The sequence below is a fragment of the Littorina saxatilis genome, linkage group LG10, assembly GCF_037325665.1.
Source record: "Littorina saxatilis isolate snail1 linkage group LG10, US_GU_Lsax_2.0, whole genome shotgun sequence".
Classification (NCBI taxonomy): Eukaryota; Metazoa; Mollusca; class Gastropoda; order Littorinimorpha; family Littorinidae; genus Littorina; species Littorina saxatilis.
This window is the reverse complement of record NC_090254.1, coordinates 25,648,510-25,676,098: the sequence shown is the minus strand read 5'-3', so window position 1 is coordinate 25,676,098 and position 27,589 is coordinate 25,648,510. Positions and strand designations below refer to the sequence as shown.

Genomic DNA, 27,589 nt, shown 5'->3' with positions numbered 1-27,589 from the left:
CGAGCAGGCAAGCGAAGGCCAAAAGTGAGTGACAAAATTCCGACACGTCCACCGTGTGTTGTCGAAAGTCGAGAAATGGTTATTATGGATGCTGGCGCTCACGTGGTGCGCAGGGTGTTATGGGTAACTGAGCAAGGTCAGGCCATAGCAACGGCTATGGCGTCGCTTTTTGCTTGGTTACCACCCTACTAAGGGCAGGTAATTTGAGTGGTTTTTTCGACATCTAGCATGTGGGACTGAAGTCAATGCATTCATAAGAATTGGAGTAAGAATATGTGATTAAATTAACAATATTATCACTTCTAATTATTCACACAAAATCAGCAAACATGAACAATCATACATCTCTTCTCTGAAAAAACCCAACTTGTATATTTTCATTAAAATACTGTTCTGCTAAAATTGACAAGCCAAAATAAGGATTTTCTGCAAAAAATAGCATATTTCTTCATTTTTAAATCCCTCCCAGGGGAATTCTCACAGGGGAATTCTCAATCAGTGATCAGTATGTATTCTCAATACAATGTAATTAGTATGTATTCTCAATACAATGTAATCAGCATGTATTCTCAATACAATGTAATCCGCATATATTCTCAATAAAATGCAATCAGTATGTACACAACATGTCAAAGGTACCATGTGCTAACGAAATCCCTGCACAAAAATCTTGAGACCCACAAAGGAAACGATTTTTGGAAATAACTCTTTCGGGTTTGCATGGGTTCTGCAAGAGTGAGTACCCTTGCATTTGCACAGACAAACATTGCCATGTGCTTCCTGTACATGCGTTTCTTCTACTTCTTCTTCAGCGTTCCAGAATTTTCTGGTGACGTGTGAGCTCGTTTGCCCATTTGGGTTCCCCACACTATACTCTGAGAGCACAGTCAGCTTCACTCCGCTTTCGTTGAGTAGGCTTGCTGGGTATTTCCGTGTTTCCATAACCCACCGAACTCCGACATGGATTACAGGATCTTTTCCGTGCGCACTTGGTCTTGTGCTTGTGTGTACACACGAAGGGGGTGAAGACACTAAGCAGGTCTGCACATAAGTTGACCCGGAAGATTGGAAAAATCTCCACTCTTAACCCACCAGGCGGCAGCGACCGGGATTCGAACTCACGACCTCCCGATTAGGAGGCCGACGTCTTACCACCACGCCACTGCGCCCGTCACATGCGTTTCACAACCCATACAAACCCGACATAGTTATTTCCGGAATTCGTTTATTGGATCATGTGCTCACATGGTATATAAACACAAGTGCTATCCCCAAACCTCTTCTCTCTGTATCATTGAAAGTTCAGTCACTATTTTGTTCAACTCAATATATAGCCTGTTACTTGATCTAGTACTTTTCGTCTTGTACTATCTTGACTGAACTAAGGACTGGGTGGCCGAGTGGTAACGCACTTTCCTAACCTAGGTGGTGGGTTCAAGTGCTAGTCTTTCGGATGAGACGAAAAACCGAGGTCCCTTCGTGTACACTACATTGGGGTGTGCACGTTAAAGATCCCACGATGGACAAAAGGGTCTTTCCTGGCAAAATTGTATAGGCATAGATAAAAATGTCCACCAAAATACCCGTGTGACTTGGAATAATAGGCCGTGAAAAGTAGGATATGCGCCGAAATGGCTGCGATCTGCTGGCCGATGTGAATGCGTGATGTATTGTGTAAAAAACTTCCATCTCACACGGCATAAATAAATCCCTGCGCCTTGAATATGTGCGCGATATAAATTGCATAAAAAAAAACATTAAAAAAAATTAAAATCCCTGCGCTTAGAACTGTACCCACGGAATACGCGCGATATAAGCCTCATATTGATTGATTGATTGAATAAAGGACACTTTCTGTAGTTCTTGTCTATTATCTTGACCCAATTATAACTGTCATGACAGGCCACCTGCAATGTAGGAACGCTTTTAGTCGGTCCTAAGGGTGTCTTCTCATCACTGGCACCACTGTACATGATGTGCACGATTTGGACAAAACACTGCTTCCTAAGCTCACAACACTACACAGTATCACCATCACACAAGATAATTATTTTCTTGAAGTGAGCCCTACAACAGCTAAGCTTAACCACAACAAGAAGAGATGATTGAGGTTTCAACTTCACATGATGGTCGAAATAAAGGAAGCATCTATCTCCCAAAGCTTTGATGACTTTACACTTGCTTATCCTCACAAACAATTTCACTGCTAAGAGTAAGATAGCATACACACTTAAAACCAAGCAAACAAGAAAGAAAAGTAGCAAGAAAATTTAGCATCATAACAGTAATTTGCCAATTACAACTTACGTGCCAATTACATTGTACAGTGCAACCCCCCTTTAAAGACCCCCCAATTTAAGACTTCCTCCTTTTTAAGACCTTGTTTTCGCAGACTTTCTGTTTATAACCTCTGTAAAATTACCCCCATTTTGGGCGGGGATGTAGCTCAGTCGGTAGCGCGCTGGATTTGTATCCAGTTGGCCGCTGTCAGCGTGAGTTCGTCCACACGTTCGGCGAGAGATTTATTTCTCAGAGTCAACTTTGTGCGCAGACTCTCCTCGGTGTCCGAACACCCCCGTGTGCACACGCAAGCACAAGACCAAGTGCTCACGAAAAAGATCCTGTAATCTATGTCAGAGTTCGGTGGGTTATAGAAACATGAAAATACCCAGCATGCTTCATCCGAAAGCGGCGTATGGCTGCCTAAATGGCGGGGTAAAAACGGTCATACACGTAAAAGCCGTGGGAGTTTCAGCCCATGAACGAACAAACAAACAAACCCCCATTTTAAGACTCCCTCCTTTTTAAGACCTGATTTTCTCAGATTTGTGGAGGTCTTAAAAGGGGGGTTTCACTGTACTCATATTTTTAGTAACCACAGGAATGGGACTTGAGGAAAAACGAAAAAAGCTTCCATGGTTGTGGCCTCCACAAAAAAGCAGCAATACTACCAACATTGAATGAAATCTTATGAATTCTTTGGGTGTAACCCACCTCAACCTCCTGGGGTTAGGCGATTGTTCAGACAAGTATGTGCAATAAGTAAGTAAGAATATGTGCAATCTATAGCGTATTTACGTGAATCAGTGTTCAAATCCCACTCTTGTAACCAGTGGTAGCAGCAGTTTGTCCAGACAAGTCTTGAAGTAGCACAGCACAGCTGCACCCAAGATGAGATGAACGATGAAGAAAATGTAATAACAATAATGCTGACAGGACGGAGAAGATGTGGTTGGTAAGAGCAACCCCATTTCGATGATCAGGTCACTGCAAATGAATAAATTGTGTAAAATATGGTAATCAGAAAGAGTCATTTAGTCTCAGAATGTAGAACTATATAGCTATTCTGATGAACACGTGGGGGAATTCGAGGGCTGTGATTGGATGGTCTCTTCCGATCATCAAAGCATAATGCGGTGGAAGTCGGCCATTTTACTCAATATCCAAAAGCATATTGTCGATAACAAAGACGCATGGTTCCGGTTTCTTCCACGTGTATAAAGTACACGCATACCTCGCCAGGTTTGCTTTGTGTGTGTTTTTGTTGTTGCTTACTGTACATGACATACATTACGTGTAAAATCCAGTTCTTTAACAGGCAACAAACCTTGCAAATTTCCAGAAGCTGCAATCTGAAGCGACCTATCTCTGATTCTAGCAGACGATCTCTCCAATGTTTAACACAAAATCAGCAAACTCTCCTGTCACATAGAACGTCCATTGTATAGTGCAATGTTGAAATGAAGTTAGGCCCCTACCGGTCTGAAACATTTAGTCGTTTCTTCTGAGACAATCCTTGTTCTCTTATCATCTACAGATTTACCGCAGTCTTCACCACGCGAATTCCCAACAGAAGTCAGAATTTCGAACATACAAAATACGTAGGCAAGCATGATACGTCATGACGTCATATGATTCCTAGCATATTGACGTAATGCTAAACATCCGGTTATCTCGAGTTTTCTCCGTAATACATGTCCGTGGGTTTTTCAATGTTCGGTTATTTCCGTAGCTTCATGCGGAAAGGGAACCGTCGTCTGCAATCAACGACATGGACCATTCTGGTACTTGTTGCTGACAAAAACATGATTTTAACACAGAATTTAATGTCAAAATAGCTATATAAACGCTATTGTGTTTTCATCGTAGCAATAGGGTCCGATATTTAGACTCGAACAAGTATAATGCGACTCGTCTTCGACTCGTCGGCATTATACTTGTCTCGTCTAAATATCGGGCCCTATTGCTACGCTGAAAACACAATAGCTGGTAATAATTGCTCTACTGTATTGAAGTATAATTTCCTTTTCTCAAAAATAGAAGTCACAATCCAAAACACTTACTACAATACAAGTTAAAAACACAACAACAACAAGACTCCAAATTTACATAAAACATTTTTAAAGGTGTTCTAAATAATCTCATACCCAGTCTTTTATATAAAAGACAATTACTAAAAGGGAAACCACCCCTGTCTTCCAATTTTTTGTATATCGCCAATGACCAAACTAAATACTCGCATACTTTCATAGAGTAACCCTAAGGCCCCCCCCCCCCCCCCCCCCCCCCCCCCCCCCGCCCAAAAAAAAATAGTCTGTTTACGGTATCCCGATCGACCCTATTTTTTCGCGCGACCCTAGACTTTTTTTTGGCATTTGGAAAAGAAAAAAAAAATCTTTGTTTTTTGGCAAAATAACTGAAAAATATGGGTTTTTTGCCTATGTTACCGTAAACAGACTATTTTTTTTTTTTGGGGGGGGGGGGGCCTAATGACCACTGTAAAAACTGGAACAAGGTCAGAAACTTCAGGCCTTGCTCCAATAGAAACTGGACACTCAGTCACAACAGTAAATCAAATGAATTACAAGAATGGGTTGATGACTTTACAACTGCATTACCCATGAACAAATGCAATTCCAATGCAAATGACAGACAGTCAGCTAATAGGTGACATACATACAGTGCCCCCCCCCCCCCCCCAAATTTAGAGACAATTCTTATCTACATTTTCTGTTCAGAACCTCCATTAATCTACCGCCATTTTAAGACTCCCTCTGATTTTCTCAGAATGTTAGAGGTCGTAAAAAGGGACTTTCACGGCATCAAATCGACAAACAAAGAAGAAACAAAAATAAAACAAAACCACACAAACAAACAAAAAACAATGACAAAACAACCAATCAACCACAATTTTTTTTTTAAAAGGGAAAGGAGGGGTACTTACCCATCATCAGATAGAAGGAGCACCAATGCCAGGGTAGAAAAAGAGGTAGGGCTGACGCAGGGAACTCTTGTACTCAGACATCTGTGACATACGGTCCATCTCACTCTGGGGCGTTCTGGACACTTTGCGAGATACATCAGAGTTGACCTGTGCAAAAAAAAAAAACAAACATGAGGTAATAAAACCAGATAATGCACAGCGTCACATAATGTTGAGAAATAAGTGACCGCCTGTCTTCTTTTTCTTTTCGATCGCCGATCACACTTGGAGTCCAGATCTTGAGATATAATTAGTGGTCCTCTGCAGCGCAGCCACTGGCCCGTACAGCTTGTTGTGCAGGGACTCCGGCATTGGCCAGATTTCCTCTCTCAGCACCTGGTGGTTCCTGCAGTCTCGTAGGATGTGGGCCGTGTCCTGCTCTGCTTCCCCACAAGAACACATGGGGGAGGGCACAACATGCAGCTTCTTGTGGAGATGCTGGTTAAGTCTGTTGTGTCCCGTTCTCAGGCGGAAGATGACCACCTGCTGTGGTCTGGATAGCAGGTGGTAGCTGTCCTGTGGCTGGGGCGTCCTGTGCAGAGACTTAATGATGGTCTTCATCTCTGTCAGGCTCACAGGGTTGTTCTCTTGCTCATCTTCTGCACCCAGCTTTGCCATCCTGTCCGCCTCTTCGTTTCCTTGTACACCACAGTGGGAGGGGATCCATTGCAGTACTGTCCTCAGGCTTTTGATGTTGTGTAGAGCGTGCTCCAGCTGAGGCAGTTTGCTACTGGTCATAGCTTGTAGTACTGACAGAGCGTCAGTCAGGAAGACCACCTGGTTGTCATGGTTGACTCTGTCGTTGATGGTGTATGCTGCATGGATCAGTGCCTGTACCTCAGCTCTGTAGTTTGTACAGTGGAGGCCTGTTGGTATAGCCTCTGCTTGCCTCTCTCCACTGGGGTACTGGACATACACCCCCGCTCCTCCATTTTTGACGGCCTCTGTGGCTGACCCATCAGTATACACCCGTATCCATGCTTCTTGGGGGTACCTTTCTTCAAGCATGGCAAGAGTCAGGGCTTTTTTCGTCACATTGCTCTGCTCGTCCTTTGTTGTGAGGTAGGGGACACTGGTCTGTATGTCCAGGTTTCCTTGTCTGTCTTCCCAGGGTGGGGCGTCAAGGGAGAAAGATGGTGGCTCCACTAGCTCTGTCTGATGTTTCTTCTGCAAAGCCCTTGCCTCAAGAGCGAAGCTTGATCTTTTCAGCCTGCCTGAGGACATCTTCTTGAGTCTGTCACTCATTGGATGGTCATGAGTGCACTGGTACTTGGTGGCTTGTACCATTGTTTTGCAGTCTCGCCTTTTGCTCAGTGGAGGAATGCCAGTCACCTGTTCCATCTTCTGTATGGGTGTTGATTTCATTGCGCCCGTGATGATTCTCAGCGCTTGGTTCTGTACTTTGTCTTGGCTGCTGTTGCCCAAGAGCTTGATCCGTACTCAAGGTGCGGTCGTACAGTCCCCTGGTAGACTGATTTCAAGATCTTCTCGTTTGCACCCCAGTGTGATCCTGCCAGCTTCCGCATGATGTTTAGTTTTCTCCTGGCCTTTCCCTCTGCATTCATGATGTGTTGTTTCCAGGTCATGCGCTTGTCATAGGTGACCCCCAGGTATGTTTGCTGGTCTTCAAATTTCAGGGGTGTGTCACCCAAGGTCAGTTTGCCAGGTGTCGCTTTGGCAGAGAGTGTGAAGAGAGTGGCAGTGGTCTTCTCCCTGTTGATGGTCACACACCAGTCTTCCGCCCACGCTGCAACCTTTTCTAGGGCAAGTTGCATCCTGTAGGTTGCTGTGGTTGCATACTCTTCCGAGCACCAGAGAACAAGGTCATCAGCATACAGTGCCGCTTGGACTCCCTTGGGCAACTCTGGTACCAGGTCGTTAATGAAGAGTATGAATAGCGTGGGGGAGAGTACTCCTCCCTGTGGAACTCCTTGGCGTAGTAGCACCTTTCGGCCACAGTGACCGTCCACCAGCACTCTGGCCTTTCGGTTGTGCAGGTACGACTTGGTCCACTGGTACATGTTGCCTTTGACGCCGGAACGTAGGAGCTTCACAAGGAGTCCATCTTTCCAGACCTTGTCGAAGGCCTTCTGCAGGTCAATGAAAGTGGCCAGGGTGACCTTCTGGGCCTGGTAAGCATCCTCTATGACCTGGCTAAGGTGTGTTGTCTGGTCCTCCGTACTTCTGTGCTGTCGGAAGCCGGCTTGTTCTGGGACGATGATGCTTTCTGATTCCAGGTACAGCTGCAGGCGCTGGTTGACAATGCGCTCCATGGTTTTGCATACGCAGCTTGTCAGGCTGATGGGTCGGTAGCTCAGGGTTTTGGTCTTGTTTTTCCCTTTCTTTAAGACTGGGATCATCCTGGCTTCCTTCCAGCACTGAGGTACCTGTCCCTGTCTCCAGCTGAGGTTGAAGATGCCCAGTAGTTTCTGGAGGGCCGAGTTGCCTATGTGTTGCAACATCTCATTCGTAATGTTGTCTGGACCTGGAGACTTCTTCTTTTTGAGCTTCTTGATGGCATTCTTCAGCTCGGCCATGGTGATGTTTTGTTGCATGGCATCCTGGACGTTTCTTTCTGTTCTTTCTCTAATTTCTGTTCTGACTTCCTTTTGTAGAGGCAGGGGTATGGTGGTGTCGCTTTCTCCCCGATATGCTTGGGCGAAAGCATTGGCAGCGGCTTTTCCAGTGAGTGTTCTTCCTTCCTCCTCCAGGGTGATCTTCTGTCCCTTGTTGCCCTCTTCATTCAGTGCTCTTGTAAGTTTCCAGAGCTTTGTTGTGTCTTTTTCCATATTCAGCCCTGCCGTCTTTTCTCTCCAGCCTCTTCTCTTGCACTCTAGCTTTGTCTTCAGATGTTTTGCTTTGCTTTCTTGGAGTTTGATGTTGTTCTCCTGGCTAGGGTTCGTCTCTGCCTCTTCTATCATTCTTGTGAGTGCATCGTGCGTCTTCTGCAGCTCATCGGACCAGTATGGGATGTAGTCCTTCCTCACTCCACGTGGGATGCTGTTCTTGTCTGCCTGGATTATGCTAGCATTGAACTCCTTTATCACGTTGTTGATGTTTCTCCCCTCTGTTTCTATGGCTCTGGTCAGCTCATTTGTTCGTATGTTGAACAGTCCCCACTTTGCCTTTTTGTAGTTCCATCTCGGGTGTTGTGGATGCTCAGATGCTGAGTCTCTACTGATGGTAAGGAGAACTGGGCGATGGTCGCTTCCACCCAGCTGTTCATCCACTTTTCTTGAGATGTTTTTGTGGATGTCATCCGTGCACAATGCCAGGTCTGGTGTTGTTGTTGAGTGCCAGCGGCGCGAGTAGAAGGTAGATGGATCTCTGGGGTCGTTGACAAGGATCAGGTGGTTGTCGTCCTGCCAAGATTCAATGTCTTCTCCTCGCCTGTCTAGTGTTTTATATCCCCAACTCTGGGACTGGCTGTTAAAGTCTCCAGCGATGAGGAAGCCGCTGTCAGGGACCTGGATTGTGTCAAGCGACAGCATCTTGTCGTTGGGGCAGTAGTAGTTGACGATGTTCATCTTGCTGTCATTGGTCGTTATCTTGACTTCTATGTACTCTGTGACCGCCTGTAAAAGGAAAGAAGATTGAAATGACTTTTCTGTTTTGGTCTGCTCCTCTTGTGCTATACGAGGGCTGTTCCATTATTATTTAGAATCCAGGCTCCTGGCAATATGACGTTCAATACAAAATCATGCCGTCAAATAGTGGACTATCGTGAGGCTTGACACAAAAAATCTGGGACAGGCTGAACTTCTTTAACCCAGTGTGGGATTTTCAGTGGGGCGACCACCCCCAACCCAGCGCGTCCCCGGGTGGCGGATAGGGGAACGGACTTCAGATATGAAGACCAGCCGCTTGCGGCCGCGGACCAAACTGGCAAATCCTCCCCCCTGTGCTCTCAGGGTAGGACGTACGGGCCATGAGCTAAGGGTGAGGCAACCCCGACAGAAACCTCGAGTGCTGAAGACGGAGGTACTGGGCTGCACGGCGCACTCTAATAAACCATGGTACCACGCACCAACGCCAACCATGACACCATCAGATAGAAGCGACACTCATGGCGCTCGCCCACTGAGGTCCCTCCAGGGTGAGGCAGCGCCGGGCTCCAAGCCTCAAAGGAGTCCAACCTCAGCTACTGGAGGTCCCTCTCGTCCGTCTTGCTGCGCCAGGGGACGGAGGAGGAATGCGACTGGTAGCACAACAACCACTTCAACATCCAAGAAGCGTCAACCTTTTATGGTGATGCAGTGGAATGCAGAAGGAGTCATGAACAAGAAGACAGAGCTAGAACATATCTTGCATGAAAGGAGCATAAACGTCTGCTGCATTCAAGAAACCCACCTGCAGATGGGAAAAACCTTCAAGGTCAGAGGCTACCAGTGCTTCAGACAGGACAGAGCTGACAGACGCAAAGGCGGAGTCCTGACACTAGTTAGGAACAACATCCAAGCCTGCGAAACAGCCGTCCACATGGAGGGAGCAGAGTACCAGATGATTCGGGCCAAACTGAATGACACAGAGTTGCAGATCCTGAACTTACTGCCCCAACGACCGTCCACTATCCCTTGACACCATCGAAGTCCCAGACTCGAGCTTTCTCGCAGTAGGTGATTTCAACTCTCACTCCCAGAGTTGGGGTTACAGTCAGATGGATCGCCGGGGTGAAGAAGTGGAAGACTGGCAAGATGAACACCAACTCATCCTCATAAACTCCCCAGATGATACTCCAACCTTCTACTCCAGACGATGGCGCACTACCTCCACTCCAGATCTTGCTCTCTGCACCGAAGATGTCCACCGAGACGTCACCAGGGAGGTGGGAGAGCAGTTAGGAGGAAGTGACCACAGGCCAGTGTTCCTCTCCATCAACAGGAACACCATGAACTACCCTGTCCACCCTCGCTGGAACTACAAGAAGGCTAAATGGAGTCTTTTCAGACACCGAACAAACACTCTTACCAAGGACCTCCATGTCCAAGGTAGAAACATCAGTAACGTTGTCAGAGACCTGAACGCCTGCATCCTGCAAGCAGCCCACGAGTCTATCCCACGAGGTGCTCGCAAAGAGTACAAGCCATACTGGACCAACCAGCTACAAGAACTGCAGGATGAGATGGAATCTGCCAGACAGGCAGCAGAAAGTAGCCCATCAGATGAGAACCACCTACGGCTCCAGCAGACAAAGGCTGAATTTCTCAAGGCAAAGATCCAGGCCAGACGCAAAAGCTGGAGAGAAAAAACCGCTGCGCTGAATCTTGAGAGAGACGGAACGAAGCTGTGGAGAGTCGTAGGACAGCTCAATGATGAGGAAAACAGAAGCCAGAATGTGACACTGGAAGAGAACGGAGAGATGCTGACAGGGAGACGAGCAGCTAACCGTCTTGCTGACAACTATGCAGACGAGAGCAATGTACCTGTCAGCCCTGTCCAACAAAGAGAAGCAAGAAGAGAACAGAGAGAGCGGCCACAACACCACACAGATGTGGAACCCATGAAGCTACCCTTCACTCTTCATGAGCTACAAATTGCCTTGAGGAAACTAAAAACCAGGAAATCCCCAGGGCCAGATGGGATCACGAACGAGATGCTGAAGCACCTAGGCAACACAGCTGTCCTGAAACTACTGGAAGTCTTCAATCTCAGCTGGGACACAGGCACATTGGCACAAGTTTGGCGAGAGGCCATCATGATTCCTTCTTCTTCTTGGCGTTCGCAGAGGTTACACGATCAGTCCAGCACTGGTGATAAATCATGATTCCTATCCATAAGAAAGGAAAGGACAAGAAGAAGCCTACTAGTTACAGACCAATCAGCTTGACCAGCTGCACTGTGAAGACCCTAGAGAGGATGGTCAACCAGCGCCTGCTTTGGTATCTAGAGACTGAGAACATCCTGGCTCCTGAACAGGCAGGCTTCAGACAGTTTCACAGCACAGAAGACCAGGCAACCTATCTCTACCAAGAAATAGAAGATGCATTCCAGGAACAGAAGGTCCTCTTCGCCACCTGGATTGATCTACAGAAAGCCTTTGACAAGGTCTGGACTGATGGCCTCCTCGTGAAACTGCAGAGATGTGGAATCGCAAGCAACATGCTGCGATGGATCAGATCCTATCTACACAACCGCAGAGCAAGAATCTCAGTCAACGGTCGAGTCGGCAAGAAAATACTACTGCGACATGGTGTCCCACAAGGAGGAGTCCTCTCTCCTACACTCTTCTTGGTCTTCATCAACGACCTTGTACAAATTCTTCCCAAAGGTATCCATGCTGCATTATATGCTGATGATTTGGTGATGTGGTGCAAGGAGGAATACGCCACAACTGCCACGTACAGGATGCAACTGGCTGCTGACCGGCTGGCGGCATGGGCAGATGAATGGTGTGTTGCCATCAACAAGGAAAAGTCCTCCACAACACTCTTCACCCTATCCTCAAAACAAAAGACTGGAACCATCAAGCTTGGTGACACACCCTTGAGAAGTGATGACGAGGCAACATATCTTGGTGTCACTTTTGACAAGAAACAGACCTGGAAACCCCACATCCACAATGCTGAAGCAAAGGCCAGGCGCAAGCTTGCCATCATGCGGAAGCTAGCCGGAACCAGCTGGGGAGCAAACGAAGAGATACTCAAGCGAGTCTACCAGGGAGCGGTCAGGCCCCATCTTGAGTATGGCTCCACAGCTTGGTCTACAGCAGCGAAGACCCACCAGCAGACACTGGACAGGGTCCAAAACCAAGCCCTCAGGATCATTACTGGATCGATGAGATCCACACCAATAAAGACCATGGAAGAAGTTGCTGCCATTCAACCCCTCAGTCAGAGGAGAGACGCCAAGGTCATGGTTCAGACAGAGAAATTCAAGTGCCTGCCCGCACATCCGATGAAGAAGAGGATGGATAACCTGACAAAGAACCGCCTCAAGCGCAGCAGCTTCTTACATGAAAGCAAGAGACTTGCCAGAGAGCACCAAGCCTCTGTACCTCCATCAGCACTACCAATCAGTTACTCAGATCTGCCGCAGCCATGGAAAGAAGACTACAAGAATCTTCACATCTCCACCACAGTCCCCTACGTTACCTCAGGAGATTCCCAGAACGACACTGCCAGGCGCACCCTAACACTCGCCATGATTGCTGAACGGTACCCTGAAGACGCCTGGATTCACGCGTATACAGACGGTTCAGCAACAAACGCCGTGGCCAATGGAGGAGCAGGTGTACTTGTCAGATCTCCTGAGGGGCACACTTCTACAGCAGGGATACCAACAGGAAAGTACTGCTCAAACTATGCAGCAGAAGTTCAGGCCATCATGCAAGCAGCCTCCATGATTCATGACTCGGAAAGCGAATGCCCCCAAGTTGTTTTCCTCTCTGATGCACTGTCTACCTTGGAAGCCCTTGCAGAAAACAAACTTCCTCGTCTGATGGAGAAACTCCAGGAGCTTGCCAAGACTCGACCAGTAGTCCTGCAATGGGTTCCAGCACACTGCGGAATTCCAGGCAATGAAACAGCTGATGAGCTCGCCAAACTCGGAGCCAGGGAGGAACAACCAGACAACCCAGTCAGCTTCGCTGAAAAGAAAACCCTCGTGAAGGCAGCAATGCGACCACAATCCACGAGAGACGCATATCATCTCCTAGAACGATGGCAGCAAGTAGTGATCATGCGACTACGAATGGTCACTGTCGCCTCAACGCCCACATGTTCAGGAAGCTGAAGCTGACCCCATCACCAACCTGTCCCTGTGGTCTGGAAGACCAGACTCCAGAACATGTCTTAATGACATGCCCCCAACTCAAACCAATCAGAGACAAAGTGTGGCCAGCATCAGTCCCTCTCCGCACCAAACTCTATGGGAGCAGACAAGACCTGGAAGCCACGACGTCATTCGTCTCGCAGACTAAACTGATGGTGTGACGGCGAACGCAAGAAGAAGAAGAAGAAGAAGAAGACACAAAAAATGAAGTTCCAGAGTTATTTCGTTTCCACATAATCGACTCGGGAAGTTACTGACTGAGCAATGTATGAGATTGCGCCATAAAGCTCAAAACTCATGATTTCCAAGCATACAATAACTACAAAATAAAGGTTAAAAGAGGCCGATTTGCATGAAAGCTTGGCGAAATGTTTTGGAATTAACGCTCTTTGTAGAGCCGTGTTGTAAAACTGGTACAGCAATCTTAAACCGGGTAGATGAAGCCTCGAAAATGATACCCACCCTTGTCTACTCATTTTATCCGTTATCCTCGAAAACACTAGCGCTGTTGAACAGATAATAAGAAAAGATCCCTTTATTTTAATCAGGGAGATGTAATATGCCCTTGGCATTGAAAGCTCTGCATTCGAAAAGATCTCACACAAATATTTAATGGCCCCAAAGCGATAAGCCGGTTGGGTACCACATGAACCCAGTGACGGGAAGAAGAGGGGCAGGGCAGAGTGGCGCCTGGTAATACTTGAAAACATCAGCAATGGCTAGTCCGAATCAATACGGAATATCGTCAGAGGTGACGAAACCTTTGTTTATCAGTTCTACCCTGAAACCAAACAAGTCTCGTGTGTGTGGGTGTTTTGAGGGGACCCAACACCTGCCCATAACAAATAACAACAAGCACTGAAAAACAAAAGGTGGCATCTTTTGTCGCTTGATCAGGGCATTTAGACACTGTGACTCCCTAGGACAGGCATACAGTCACGTCTGACTGCTATGTCCACCAATAATTGCCTAAAGTAGTCGAGGCTTGGCAAAAAGACCGTCCAAACACCGGTATGCTGGCAACATGACAACGCACCTGTGCATACTGCCTTTGCGACAAAAGATTTCTTGGCACCAAAGGGAACACGGCTGTTGTCGCATCCACCCTAGTGCTAGTTCAGCATGTTCTCGGATTTCAAGAAACAGCCGCGGAAACACGGTTTTAGACCCCTGAAGACTGTCCGAGCATTCACGAGCACCATACAAGGTAAAGCTGATGTCACATGGTCCCAGGCCTGAATGAGGTTGTTTGAGCGGATGGCTAGTTGGGTGTCAGTTGGGGAAGGATTGGTCTAGAATATGGCCTTGTTCAATTGTTGGTATGTGCAGGGTCCCCACTGGTTTTTAGAAACAAAATTCCATAATTTTTCCATGACTTTCCATGAGCCTCAATAACATTTTCCATGACTAGATCCACAGGTCACCATTTCCGAACACGCAAACTTTTTACGTCTTGTCACTGCCAGTTTTGACACTGGCTTGCTTTGCACTGAATTTGAGTCAGTTTCTACGCAGTGTCTCTTCGACAAGCAAGTCAAGCACTTGCTACGCAGTCAGATTATCGGTAATGTTTGCTGGTCCTGTCATTTCACTAAACTGGACCAGCCACTGTTTGTATCCATCTGCACTTTCGTAAATTCCGTTTCGTAACCGTCACTGTGACTTGACGAACTGTCATTTTTTTCACCGCGATACACAGTTCATTGCGAAGATCTTCCTCGGTAATTCGTTCCAGTTCCGCATACTTTTTGTTGTCAAGAAACAACTCGAAAGAAAGTTTCAAACTCATCATCCTCCATCTTGCTTGTCGAAGCGCTAAAGTACTTTATCGATGTAAAAACAAAAGCAGAAAACTTCGACGAAACCGACTCAAATGCAGCGCAGACGACACAACGAGATAACGGAAGGAAGTGAGCCTCGCTTTGGTTCAAGTGCCGTTAAAAATACCGTTATTCTCGTATGCAAATACGAACGAGAAGTTGGTCATACGAACAAGCCTTGTGCTGGCGACACAAATCGCTGCTGGCTGGTAAAGGGGGAGGAATGGCTGGGCAACGAAAATCATTTATCCAACCGGAGACTGCAGATTTCATAGACGAGAAAAAGGAGGAAGTTATCCACTCAAGACATGTAGCATGCGTACATGCACACACTCTCTTCCTCTTACTCATTTCAGAAGATTACTTTCCCATACACACACAGTCTCTCTCTCTCTCTGTTTCGCTTTCATTTTACCAAAGCACTGCAAACTATCTTCTAAACAAGTCCTAAACCATCTTCTTCTTTTTCTGCGTTCCCGTTGCCACAACCATATTCTAAAGAAGCCCTCATCAACTGCAAAAGACAACATTAAAATACAAACCCTGTTGAGCATTGCACAGATGTCCTCACACTTGGCGTGCTTCATGAACACCCTCACAACAGCTTCAATGTACCAGCTTCCTCGCTCACGATTTCTCCAGGCGTAATACCCTGTCATCAAAAGCAAGCATCAAAAATAATGAATACACAAGCAATTTGTTGCTGACTGATCAACTGCACAAAACTTGTTTTGATTTTCTGACTAACTAAACAGCTTTTCAGAAGAAGGACAAAACTGATTGTTTTTAATATGTGATAGTGTTTATATTCGTTCCTGGTATGGATAGATTAGAAAGATAATAGAATGTTAAATCATGCATTGCCAATCGTATTTAAGAGAATATTTTTCACAGAGAATGATTTATTTAGTCTAAAACTGAAAAAAAACCATCAAAATCGTGAAGAATAGATTTACGACAAAATTCCATGATGACATCGATGTACTGTTTCCCATCATGTAAAGACACTATGCAGTCATATTACAAAATTATGATGAGCTTACCCTAGTAAGTGACTAGTAAGTGAAGTCTAATTGTGGTTAATATCGACCACAATGTAGAGAGGAAAGGAATTCACGCTCTCACGTGATCCAAGACCTCTCGGAATTGTGGGAGATAAAACAAGCACACACGTACCTTGCAGGGTAGGGTAACAGATGAGCATATCAGACATGGAGGGGTGTTGAACCATGTTGTTTGGCATCTGAGGTCCTCCGTCAGTTTCGTCATGCACAATTTTCACACCATGATCCAGCATGCCTGAAGAAAAAAGAGTTAATTCCAACACACATAAATAATGATATAACACACATAATCAAAACAAAAAAATCAAGACATCAACAAGAACCATACAACAGAGGAGATCTTCCAAGAAAGGGAACATGTTATTGATGTATGATAAGTGAGAACAAAGCATCTCAGCATTACTCTTCCAGACTTAATTCTTGCACTATCATATTCAACCAAATAGAGCTCCAAAAGACAGATAATATCCTCTTCTTAGTAAGTTTGCATGTTACAAATGATCATCTTTGAAAGCTGAATTTTTAAATTTTTTTTTTTAACATGGACCCAAAGCTTTACCTTTTGAGTTTCTAATTTCAATACTTCAACTATACCTTATGATTTGGAGACTACATTCCTCCAGTTTCTTTAACACTTTCTACCCCACCTATGTTGACCAAGTTTTTTTTAGCCGAGACCAGCTGTGCTGCAGCAGGTCACTCAGAATTGTAGTAACTCGGTGGTAACTGCGTATCAACACGCTGGAATGCAGGCGTTAGATGGACGTTACAGGAAGCAACTGAAGCTAACAGTCTGAGCGGATATATCCGTACCTTGTCAGATAGAGCCATATCAGTGGGTATGGATATATCCGTACCTGGGAGACAATGAGTTAAGCCACCTCTATCTTAAATTTAAGCCATCTATCTATACATTAAACAAAAAATCATTGTTTTCACTTAAGCATTACTCACCTCCGCGACAAGCCTGTATGAAGAAAATCTTGGGTTTGTTCAGCAGCGTTGGGCAGTGGCGATTGTCAAACAGCATGAAAATCTCCTCCAGTGGAATTTTTTTGCCGTCTGTTCCAAACATGTAACCCTCTTCCCCGTGGCTCAGAAGGCAAATGATACATGCGTCTGCTGTAGCATGCTCCGGCTTGGCAGCAAATGATCGCAGCTTTTCAGCCATACCCTGTAGAAAAGGAACATTTAAGGATAAGCATACTGGTTTGAAAATACTGGTGTAATTCTTGTAACATCTAGCAGTAAGGAAACTGGGAGATGACATTTTAACACAAAGCTCTTTTCCAAAAATACTTTTTCTTTTTGTACTCAAAAATATTCAAAATGGAACAAAATGACAAAAACACTAGTCACACAGTGCCGGGAAACTTTCAAAACTGACTTTCCTGTTAAATCACTTTTAACCGAAGGCCCTGTAGAAGTCAGTTGCTGATTTTCAGGTTCATAACCATTTTGTGTTGTTGCAGGCTCACAAAGGGTCTGCTTCAGTACCTCAGTGTTCTACTCATTGCAGACGTCCTTTCCTTTTGTGATAGGGAGCTATGGTAGTTGAGAGATAACAAACCAACTCGTGCAGGTGTAATTTCAACAGAAGACAGTATTTTCAAATATCCCTTGCAAATCTACCGAACTCTCAGAAACTTCTGTCTGTCTGTGTGCAACTTTTGTCAACACTATACAATTGGCCATATAGATCCTTCCCGAATTTTGTGTGTGTGATTATGCCATTCACGGTCAGTTTATGGTAACATTTTAAAATGTTCAGTCTAAATAGCAGATATGGATCACGAAAGATTTAAATCGGCTATCAACCATCACCCATGCCATGTTCTGAAACACTACATTTTATGTCGGTATACATATTATGGTTGTGTCCGAGCCAGGGATGTTTTTCCATCTTACATCTTCGTGTGTAAGTTTGCAGGTAATTATTGCCTCTCAGCGAGAGCCCGGAGAAGCCGGGTATTCCTGCCGTAACTTACGAGTGCAGTGAGGTCGTCATCGTCATTGTAGGTGGTGACCTGGAAATGAAGCTGAGTCAGCAGATTGTTCAGGTTGTCACGGTCGATATCCGTTCCTCGTCGCGGCGGTTTTTCCGACACCTCATTGACGTTGATGATGAGCGCTTGCCCTCTGGGCATCCCAACCATGCGGTACGACTGTCAAAAAATAAGAAAGAATGTAAGTGGTTTGTGATTCATGAGGTGCACTGAAAATCTGCCGCTCTGTGCATGTATAAAGAGCCAGTGTACCCTTCTTTCGGTAACTTATCTTATATTTTCTTCACAAGTAAAAACTTTAAAAAATGAATTGGTGGGTGAGGGGGGTGGGGGTGGGATGGGTGAATAAAAATGGTCTACAAATTTGTGTTCTGAACTGAAGCTCATTAAAGTTAAATCAACAAGGAATTGAGACACACAAGACATACAAAGCACAGCATCAAATTCCTCTCCCACCCCCTCCTTCCTTATCACCTCTCCTCTCCGTGACCCCAACCCCAAAATCTGCTTACTTTAGGTAAGCTAACCAAACCATAGACATTTCCTGAAACCCTGACATTTGAGGGTGGGAGTTGGTAGGGGTTAGCATAAGTAAACAAACCAAAACCAGCTCATCATCATCATCACCATCATCGTCTCCCTCTCTCTTGCTTAGGCCAAAAAGAAAAATATGTCTGTTTCCGGTAACATCACCAAAAAAAATAGGGTCGGTCGGTCGTTTTTAATATTTTTTTTTTTAACCTTTTTCTTACGTTTTGTTAGAATAACTGCAAGAGGAAATCTTGCCACAGACCCTTCAGAGGGATTCCCGGCGTCATTGGCCGCCATGTTTTTTTCGCGTGAAGACGGAAACGGGAGGTAAGTCTCTTTGATTGTGAAATCTCATCGACCGATTACCTCCCGTTTTTGTTGTTGTTGTGTGTGCGAAAAGCGAAATAAACCTTTAGGGTTGGCGCTTAAAAATAGGGTCGGTCGGGTTACCGGAAACAGACATATTTTTCTTTTTGGCCTTACCTTATCCCTGTTCAAGTTGTAGAACTGCCGTGTGGACTGATCCACTTGAACACACAACGGGCCGTCTGTAGAGTCTGTGGGCTTCGGGGTGGGCTTCAGGGTGGGCTGTAAATGAAGGGTGACACCACTAGTGGCAACTCTCGCAGTCTCCCCCACACGGTCTGGCTGGTCCATCTCTGCAAAGCATGTCATTAGAAAATGATCCCTGTCATCCAGAGATGAGAACTGAGATTAGAAAAAGATCTCTGTCATCCAGAGATGAGACCTGAGAATCTTTACAAATCAGTTTAAAAAAAATTGGCGTTGGATTCATAATCATATGTCCCCAAAATATTCAGTTTTCCCTGCTATTTCCCCTTCTTGCCAGTTTTGAAACCTATCACGAAATCTATCAGGAAATAAGTGTTCAAATCAGTCCTGATTTTCTGGTGGGAAATGTCCTACCTAGTCATAATACAACTACTTCCCCAGTTCATGTTGTTGCTCACAAACGTAATGGTCTACAAATAATATTCGTCAATCCCTATTCTCTTTACTTACCATTGTTTGTCATGAAAATACAATATGCCTTTTTTTGGCGAGCTAAGATCCATGTTATTCAAATCCTGCAAATATGTTCAGGTTGTTGTGCAGTTAGTGAGTTATGATTAATTGTTCATGTGTGTCATACTCATAGTTCATGACAAAAATATTTCTTTAAATCTAATCTAAAACATGTCATGAATATGATCAATTTGAAGAGGGCAGATTCCTCAGACTCTTCACATGGACAGAAGTCACAATAACATCTGAAGTATTGTTTGTAATTCTTATACAGACACATCGACCCTAAAATTGACTGTTGCATTACATTTGTACTTTAAATGGGTCAGCCTAGCAAACATATTATTACTTAATTAGTGGAAGAATCTGTTGTAATGTATGTTTGATGGTGTATGCTTTTAATCAAGCGTTGCTGACTATGAATGTAGATGTAAATGCTTGTATAACTGTGTTTGAATTTTAAATGTGTCAAGCGCAAAGAGCATAATTGTAAAGTTATGATGTTGCGCTATATAAATGCTCATTTATTATTATTATTATTATTATTAAACATGGTCATGCTCTCCATCATTCCTGTTCAAGGATACTGTACCTGGTTTTCTGCTGACATCTAATCTCAGACCTTCAGGCTTTCTTGTCTCCATAGTATCTGGAAACAAACAATCCAGTTGATTAATTCTCCTAAATGTATGATGCGTATTGACAAATGACAGGGTTATAGTTTTTTTTACACCACCTTAGAAAATGCAAAAGTGTGAAATTGTGCTAATAAATAATACTAATACAACAGAATGATTTAAAGTCATAGATAACGGTACTGTTAGTGTCGTAGTGTTAACAATAACATATCACTTTTGTCACTGACAGACAAAGACTTTAAAAAACAGGCAACCTAATTTTTCTACAAATTAGACAAACCCGAACGTAAAAAACTACAAGAGTCAAGATTGCCTTGCTTGTGTCTTCCTTGCAAGCAGATGAACATTTTCTCTGTATAATTAGTGTTCTTCTATCTTTGCACTTAAAAGAACGCTGGGTCAAAATATCTGTGAACTTGTCAATAATTAAACGTTCCAACAACATACCTTTCTTGTTTTTTTTGATAAATTTGCAATCTTGCAACATGAAAACAAACAGGCAGAGAATAACATACCTGTGGAATCACACCGTGACAGCCTTTCTCTCATCAGATCACTGCCAAAGTCTCCTTCCCTTCTCAACTTGGTTGTCGGCACTCGGCTAGCTGAGATCAGTTTCAGGTACTCTTCAGGAAGGTTTGACAGCATTGAAGAGGCCAGCCGGAGATTTTCTTCCTGGCCCTTATCTTCTTCACTATCTGTTGCGATGAAATGCTTCATGACGTAGCGAACTTCTTCAGCCCTACTAGCGCCTTGGTTTCTTGTTTTTTCACTCTGTGGGATCAACTTCGGACTGGCAGCAGAGCCTGACGGGTTAACAAAACTAAACACATCTTTCTCTCGAGTATGGCCCCCTTTTTCAGGACTGTAAATCTTGATCACATTGTCATTTTCACCACGTATACAGATCACAGAGTCTGAACGGATACGCTTGAGTGGAGAACTGTCTGTTTCAGATGGGCTGGCTAGGCGAGATTTCTTTTCGCGGTCGTCTTCCCAGGAACATTTCACCGGTCGCTTCTGAGGGGTGGTGGGGAGACTGGATGACTGTCCAGCAGAGGGATCAGACTGTGGTGATATTGACGCTTGTATGGAAGATGGCAATGATGATAATGCTGACGTAGATGCTGATGCTAGCAATGGCGATGCTGTTGGAACGGGAGTCGGAAGTGAAACCTCTGTTGTTTCAGCAACAGAAACGGGTAAAGGTGATGAGGGTATGTTTGTTTCTGCAACAGCGGTGGCAGATGAGGTTTGAATATCGTCTCCCTTTTGCAGATGTTTTGTCACTACATCCGCCTGGTCTGTGGCGATGAGAGCATCGCAGAAAAGTTGGAAAGCGTTGGGGCCTCGCTTGGGCAGCAAGTCCAGAAGCTCTTCCACTTGTCTGTCTGGAGGGTTGTTATACTACAACAGAGGATGAGACAGTGGAATGTATTATTCTCTCAATGTCATGCTCCATAAATAACACATCCTTGCTTGTTTTCACACAACGCACACATACGCACAGTGGAAGCTACCTTAAAAACAAACAAGTCGCGTAAGGCGAAAATACAACATTTAGTCAAGCTGTCGAACTCACAGAATGAAACTGAACGCACTGCATTTATTCAGCGAGACCATATACTCGTAGCATCGTTTGTTTGTTTGTTTGCTTAACGCCCAGCCGACCACGAAGGACCATATCAGGGCGGTGCTGCTTTGACATATAACGTGCGCCACACACAAGACAGAAGTCGCAGCACAGGCTTCATGTCTCACCCAGTCACATTATTCTGACACCGGACCAACCAGCCCTAGCACTAACCCCATAATGCCAGACGCCAGGCGGAACAGCCACTAGATTGCCAATTTATAAGTCTTAGGTATGACCCGGCCGGGGTTCGAACGATCACGGTGCGGACGCCTTACCACTAGGCCAACCGTGCCGGTCGTAGCATCGTCAGTCCACCGCTTGTGGCAAAGGCAGTGAAATTGACAAGAAGAGCGGGGTAGTAGTTGCGCTGAAAAGGATAGCACGCTTTTCTTTATCTCTATTCTTTTTAACTTTCTGAGCTTGTTTTTAATCTAAACATATCATACCTATATGTTTTTGGAATCAGGAACCGACAAGTAATAAGATGAAATTGTTTTTAAATCAATTTCGGAAAATTAATTTTAATCATAATGTTATATTTTTAATTTTCAGAGATTGTTTGTAATCCGAATATAACATATTTATATGTTTTTGGAATAAAAAATGATAAAGAATAAGATGAAATTGTTTTTGGATCGTTTTATAAAAATATAATTTTAATTACAATTTTCAGATTTTTAAAGGCACAGTAAGCCTCCCGTAATCCATCACAGATACGGTCAGGCTTTTACACACAGTACAAACACCCTTTCATTTAAACACTCACCGATTGAGAACATCCTAGGTGCCCTCTGTAAAGAGCGAACAATTTTCAAAGAATTTATTTTTGCGTGGTTTATCTTACCCCTGAGCCATCGTGAACCCGTGTGATACAGTTTCCCTTTTTCACAATGTAGTCATCAGTTTGTCATTTGAATGCGACTCGATGTGAGCTTATTTACAATAGCACGTTTTTATGCACGAAACAAACGGCTGTGGTTCACAAGAACTCTAGTGATGGCTTTTGACTGTTGAGAGGAACAGCGATATGCATAAACCGTCGTCTGCTACGACCCTTGCGTGACCCTGCTTCCGGGCTTTTCTTTTTTCAAACTTTCACAACTTCGAATTGTACTGATCTTGTCTTTATGAAAAAAGAATTCTTTTATGATTAAAGAATGTTTACGTTTGTGTAACAAGCTGTCAATTTATTATTTAGATTTTAAAAGTTAGGTCTAGCGCAAAAACGCACCACGGTCCAAAAACATTTTGATAATCATCGATTCACGGCTATCGCCAGTTTACATCGATAGAATGAGACCCGAAGGGAAGTAACTCATGTTTGACCTGAGTTCAGGATGGGTCCAAAAAGTGTTCGAGACAATCTGCAAAATTAATTCTTTAAAAATTGCTCGCTCTTTACGTAGGGCACCTGGGATGTTCCCGTTTGGTGAGCGTTCAAATGGAAGGGTGTTTGTACTGTGTGTAAAAGCCTGACAGTATCTGTGATGGTTTACGAGAGGCTTACTGTCCGGGCGTGATTTCCGGTATCATAACAGCCGTCCAGCCCCAAAACGAGGCGCCATTGTTGTAGAGGACCAAGTACACGAAAATAAATTCTTTGAACATTTCTCACGCTCTACAGAAAGCAGCCAGGATGTTCCCGTTCGGTGAACGTTCAAATGGAAGTATGCTTGTACTGTATGTAGACGCCTTTAATGACCAAAGTCATCAATTAATTTTTAAGCCTTCAAGCTGAAATGCAATATCAAAGTCCGGCCTTCGTCGAAGATTGCTTGGCCAAAATTTCAATACATTTCATTGAAAAATGAGGGTGTGACAGTGCCGCCTCAACTTTTACAAAAATCTGAATATGACGTCATCAAAGACATTTATCGAAAAAATAAAAAATAAACGTCTAGGGATATCCTTCCCAGGAACTCTCAAGTAAAATTTCATTAAGATCAGTCCAGTAGTTTACTCTGAATCGCTCTACACACACACACACACACACGTACCACGACCCTCGTCTCGATTCCCCCTCTATGTTAAACATTTAGTAAAAACTTGACTAAATGTAACAAAAAAGACATCCCCTATTCTAAGACTCTTGTCTCCTTGGATTTTCTGTTCATAATCATAACATCTGTAAATGTACCCCATTTGAAGACTCCCTCCTTTTTGAGACCCGATTTTTTAAGGGGGGTTTCCACTGTATACACACAGACGCACACATCATTCACAGTCACACTCACAGATAATGAACAACTACAGCCCACAGACCTACCCCAAGCTACAGTTACAAGTATACGTGGTTCTTAGAATCAACTCACAGTGATACTCTGCACCATTCGCTTGTTGAGCACTTTACGTGAGAGTAGATGAGTAAGAAGGCCATTTATGATGTCGATGTCTTCCACCAGTTCTGGCCGCCGTAGAATCAACAGATCTTTGTCTGCCGGATCCATTCAACCTGTCAGATCTTCGAGTATGGCAATGGTGACACCGTTTTGATGCTCCTGGATGGACGGAATACTGAAATCATATATTTAATGATGTATATATCACTTTGTCATCATTTTCACGAGTTTTCATTCACAAGCACCTGGCAAATAAATCTCATGTTCCCCAGGCAATAAATCCCCGGTTACCATAGTTGCAGGAAGCAGGTTATACATGGATAATCAAAAGCAAACCCAATAGAAACGCTCGGGGATTCTTCGGCTCTTTTCATTGGTGTTTCTCCAGACCTAAACAGACGACACGACACTGCTTTGCAAAGTTCCAAAAACGAACTGGCAAACTGGCAAAAGTAAACAAAAAACAAAACTACTTCATGAAAGGTCATACATTCATCAAAAACAAATGAAACCTAGCGATATGTTTTGTCTTCTTACAGAGTCATGGAGTTCGTGTATCTGTGTTTCGATACACAGACGTTCGGAGAAACACGAACGTCAAGTTCAAGTAAAACGACCCCTGACACACACATTTTGACCCGTGCACAAGACGTTGTATCGATAAACGAAGCACAAATAAGAAACAATAATAAAAGCAAAGAAAATAGCAACAAGATGTGCAAACATCTAACAAAACCGAGCAAGCAGAATGACAGGTCTAATGAAAAACAAAGAGGTACTGAGTCGGAAACAAGATCGCGATTCTTTCCTTCGCTGCACGACGCAAATCTTCTGCGACCTTTGACCAAACGTAGCTTCCACATTCGATCACTCAGCTTAATATTTACAACAGAAAGCCGAGGGGTGGAATACCGAGATGAACCTACAGAACTGTGCATCCTCAAACCTGACATATTCATCCCAACATTTAATGAACTCAAAAACACAGAAAGTTGCTTTCACACGCCAGCTCATTCTGATAATCCTCGCTCCACGGCTATCGTTGATTGCCAGTGGTTATCAAACCGGGACTCGTGTGGTTATCAGCAAGGAACCCGTGTTTCAAAGCATGGCTCTCTGGGTTGATTGTGCACTTATTTTCTCACTACCAAAATGATGACAAAAACGATGTTTGGTGGTTTGTTGACAGACCAGCTTTTTTGTCGGTTCTCGGGGGGTATCGACTTTTGTTTCATGTTTATTGACCGCGGCCTTTGGCCTTGGTCAATAAATATGAAACAAAAGACGATATGCTCCCCCTCGGACCGACAAAAAAGCTGGTCTGTCAACAACCCATCAAACATATCTTATAATATCAGTATATGAATCATCACACCATCAATGTGTTAAACAAAGTTAATAATCATCAACTGGTTTGCGCTTTGCTTTCTTCTTTTTTCCTGTGGACTTGGTTGCTCGATAAAAGGGGATGGGAGGAGGTAGCTGAGACTTCGTTAACGATGTTGATTCCAATTTCGTAATTTCATGCATACGTACAATTTCTTCAATCAATCAATCAATGACGCTTATATCGCGCATATTCCGTGGGTACAGTTCTAGGCGCTCTGCAGTGATGCCGTGTGAGATGAAATTTTATACGGCCAGTAATTGCAGCCATTTCGGCGCATATTTACCTTTCACGGCCTATTATTCCAAGTCACACGGGTATAGGTAGACAATTATTAACTGTGCCTAAGCAATTTTGCCAGGAAAGACCCTTTTGTCAATCGTGGGATCTTTAACGTGCACACCCAATGTAGTGTACACAGGGGGGGAGTTCGGACACCGAAGAGAGTCTGCACACAAAGTTGACTGTGAAATAAATTTCCGCCGAACCTGGGATCGAACTCACGCTGACAGCGGCCAACTGAATACAAATCCAGCGCGCTACCAATTGAGCTATATCACTCTGATCTGATCAGCGCTGGACATGCGATCCTTATTCTGACGTGTTCTGTTCATGGCGATGTAATTTGTCTGGAAACAAGAGGTAATATATAGTGACTACTTAATATCAATTCCACTAAAATTATTGAAGCACAAACATGCAAATACTAGCATTAGCAACATTTACTGATTTCTAAAAGTATATTATATGTTTCTGATTTAGGTAATCAGTTTCACTTTCAGTATGAATCTGCACATTCTTTTCACTGAAATAAGTACCATCTTGATCATAACAAGTCACCAACTTTTTCATGGGCTTTACAGCAAATTTAGAGTAAGACTTGTGGTAGCTGCTGGGTCTTCATTTATGGCTTGTTTCAATGTTTGGCATAGAAGTTGTTCAAACTTGGCCCAAGTTCAAAAAGACCATCGCTTATTCAGCCACATAAAGCACAATAGAGGCTACTCTGTCACCACCGGTACAATACCTGGTTCCTTACCTTCTCTGCGATGCCGTTTTCAGGCGCGTTCTTGCTTGCAAGAGTTGCCTCGCTTGGCAGTTCCGGAAACTTCGGAAAAGTGAAAATTAGAATAATGCCTCCGAATAAATTCCTGTATGATTTTGAATAGGGTTTCAAATTGAGTATCGACGCCCTCTGCAATGCCTTTTGCAGCTTATTATGTCTAGATCAAAAAGAACACCGTCCAGTTGTGACGTCACACGCACCAGCCGAAAGCTTGGCCTCTCGGCTCAAATCATGCCAAGACTTGTCAAAGTACAGGCGCGTGAAACTAAAACGCAGGCACAAGAAATATTAATTAACGACTGAGAGAATTACATTTTCGAGTTGATATTTATGTGTTACACAATCATGTCCAGTTGTGAAAAATGAAATCAAGAAAATGATCTCAACAGTATATTAGGTTTAAAGAAATAAAAACAGAGACTATTATTCATGATTTATTTGATAATTTCAAAATAAGGTACCGGTACATCAAAATAAGATTTAAAAAAAAAAGGAAAGACTCTGATTGAAGTTAAAATTCGTGAAACAAATAGACTGCCAACGTTCCAAAACTCCATTCTCAACTCATCAAATTTTTGTCAGATAAGTTTTTTTGTATAATTAGTGTTTGTTTGTAGATCTGCCTTTATTGATAATTGATTTTGTCACAGTGCTATCAGTATGCACAATCACTTCTTGTCCGCACCACATCGGTGCCCATCGTGTCACAGCTTGTAACACAGCACATACTTCTTTAAAGTTTATGTGTAAATTGTTCGCTGCCGGCATGTCTTTTTTAAAATAGGTGTACTGCCAGTCGCCCTGCCAAAAGGCACCTGCTGCAATATTACATGCGTCCACATGGACATGCTGTTTTGCATTGTGGAAATAATACACTGTTCCATTAAATACATGCATAAAAGAAAGCCACCATTGCACATCTTTTTGGAATTCGCTAGAAAGCTTTGCTTTGTGCCGCTGCTGCTGAAGGGGTTTTATTGTGTCCAGTATCCGCCGCAGAAAGAATTTTCCTCCTCTGACAGCTTGACAGGCCCAATTAAGAG

At 44.0% G+C, this 27,589-nt stretch overlaps 1 protein-coding gene across 1 annotated transcript; it reads right to left on the bottom strand.

Moving 5' to 3' along the window:
• Nucleotides 1–285: 285 nt before the first annotated feature.
• On the bottom strand, nt 286–27,148 carry LOC138978505 (caspase-8-like). The gene is made up of 11 exons (XM_070351242.1): nt 26,520–27,148; nt 24,067–24,268; nt 20,634–21,525; nt 20,073–20,129; nt 18,938–19,113; nt 17,906–18,082; nt 16,872–17,091; nt 16,030–16,152; nt 15,396–15,505; nt 5,225–5,371; nt 286–3,267 (listed from the first exon to the last, which is right to left on the bottom strand). The coding sequence occupies exons 2-10, from the start codon at nt 24,199–24,201 to the stop codon at nt 5,231–5,233; spliced, it is 2,031 nt and encodes a 676-aa protein (XP_070207343.1). The 5' UTR covers nt 24,202–24,268; nt 26,520–27,148; the 3' UTR covers nt 286–3,267; nt 5,225–5,230.
• Nucleotides 27,149–27,589: the final 441 nt, after the last annotated feature.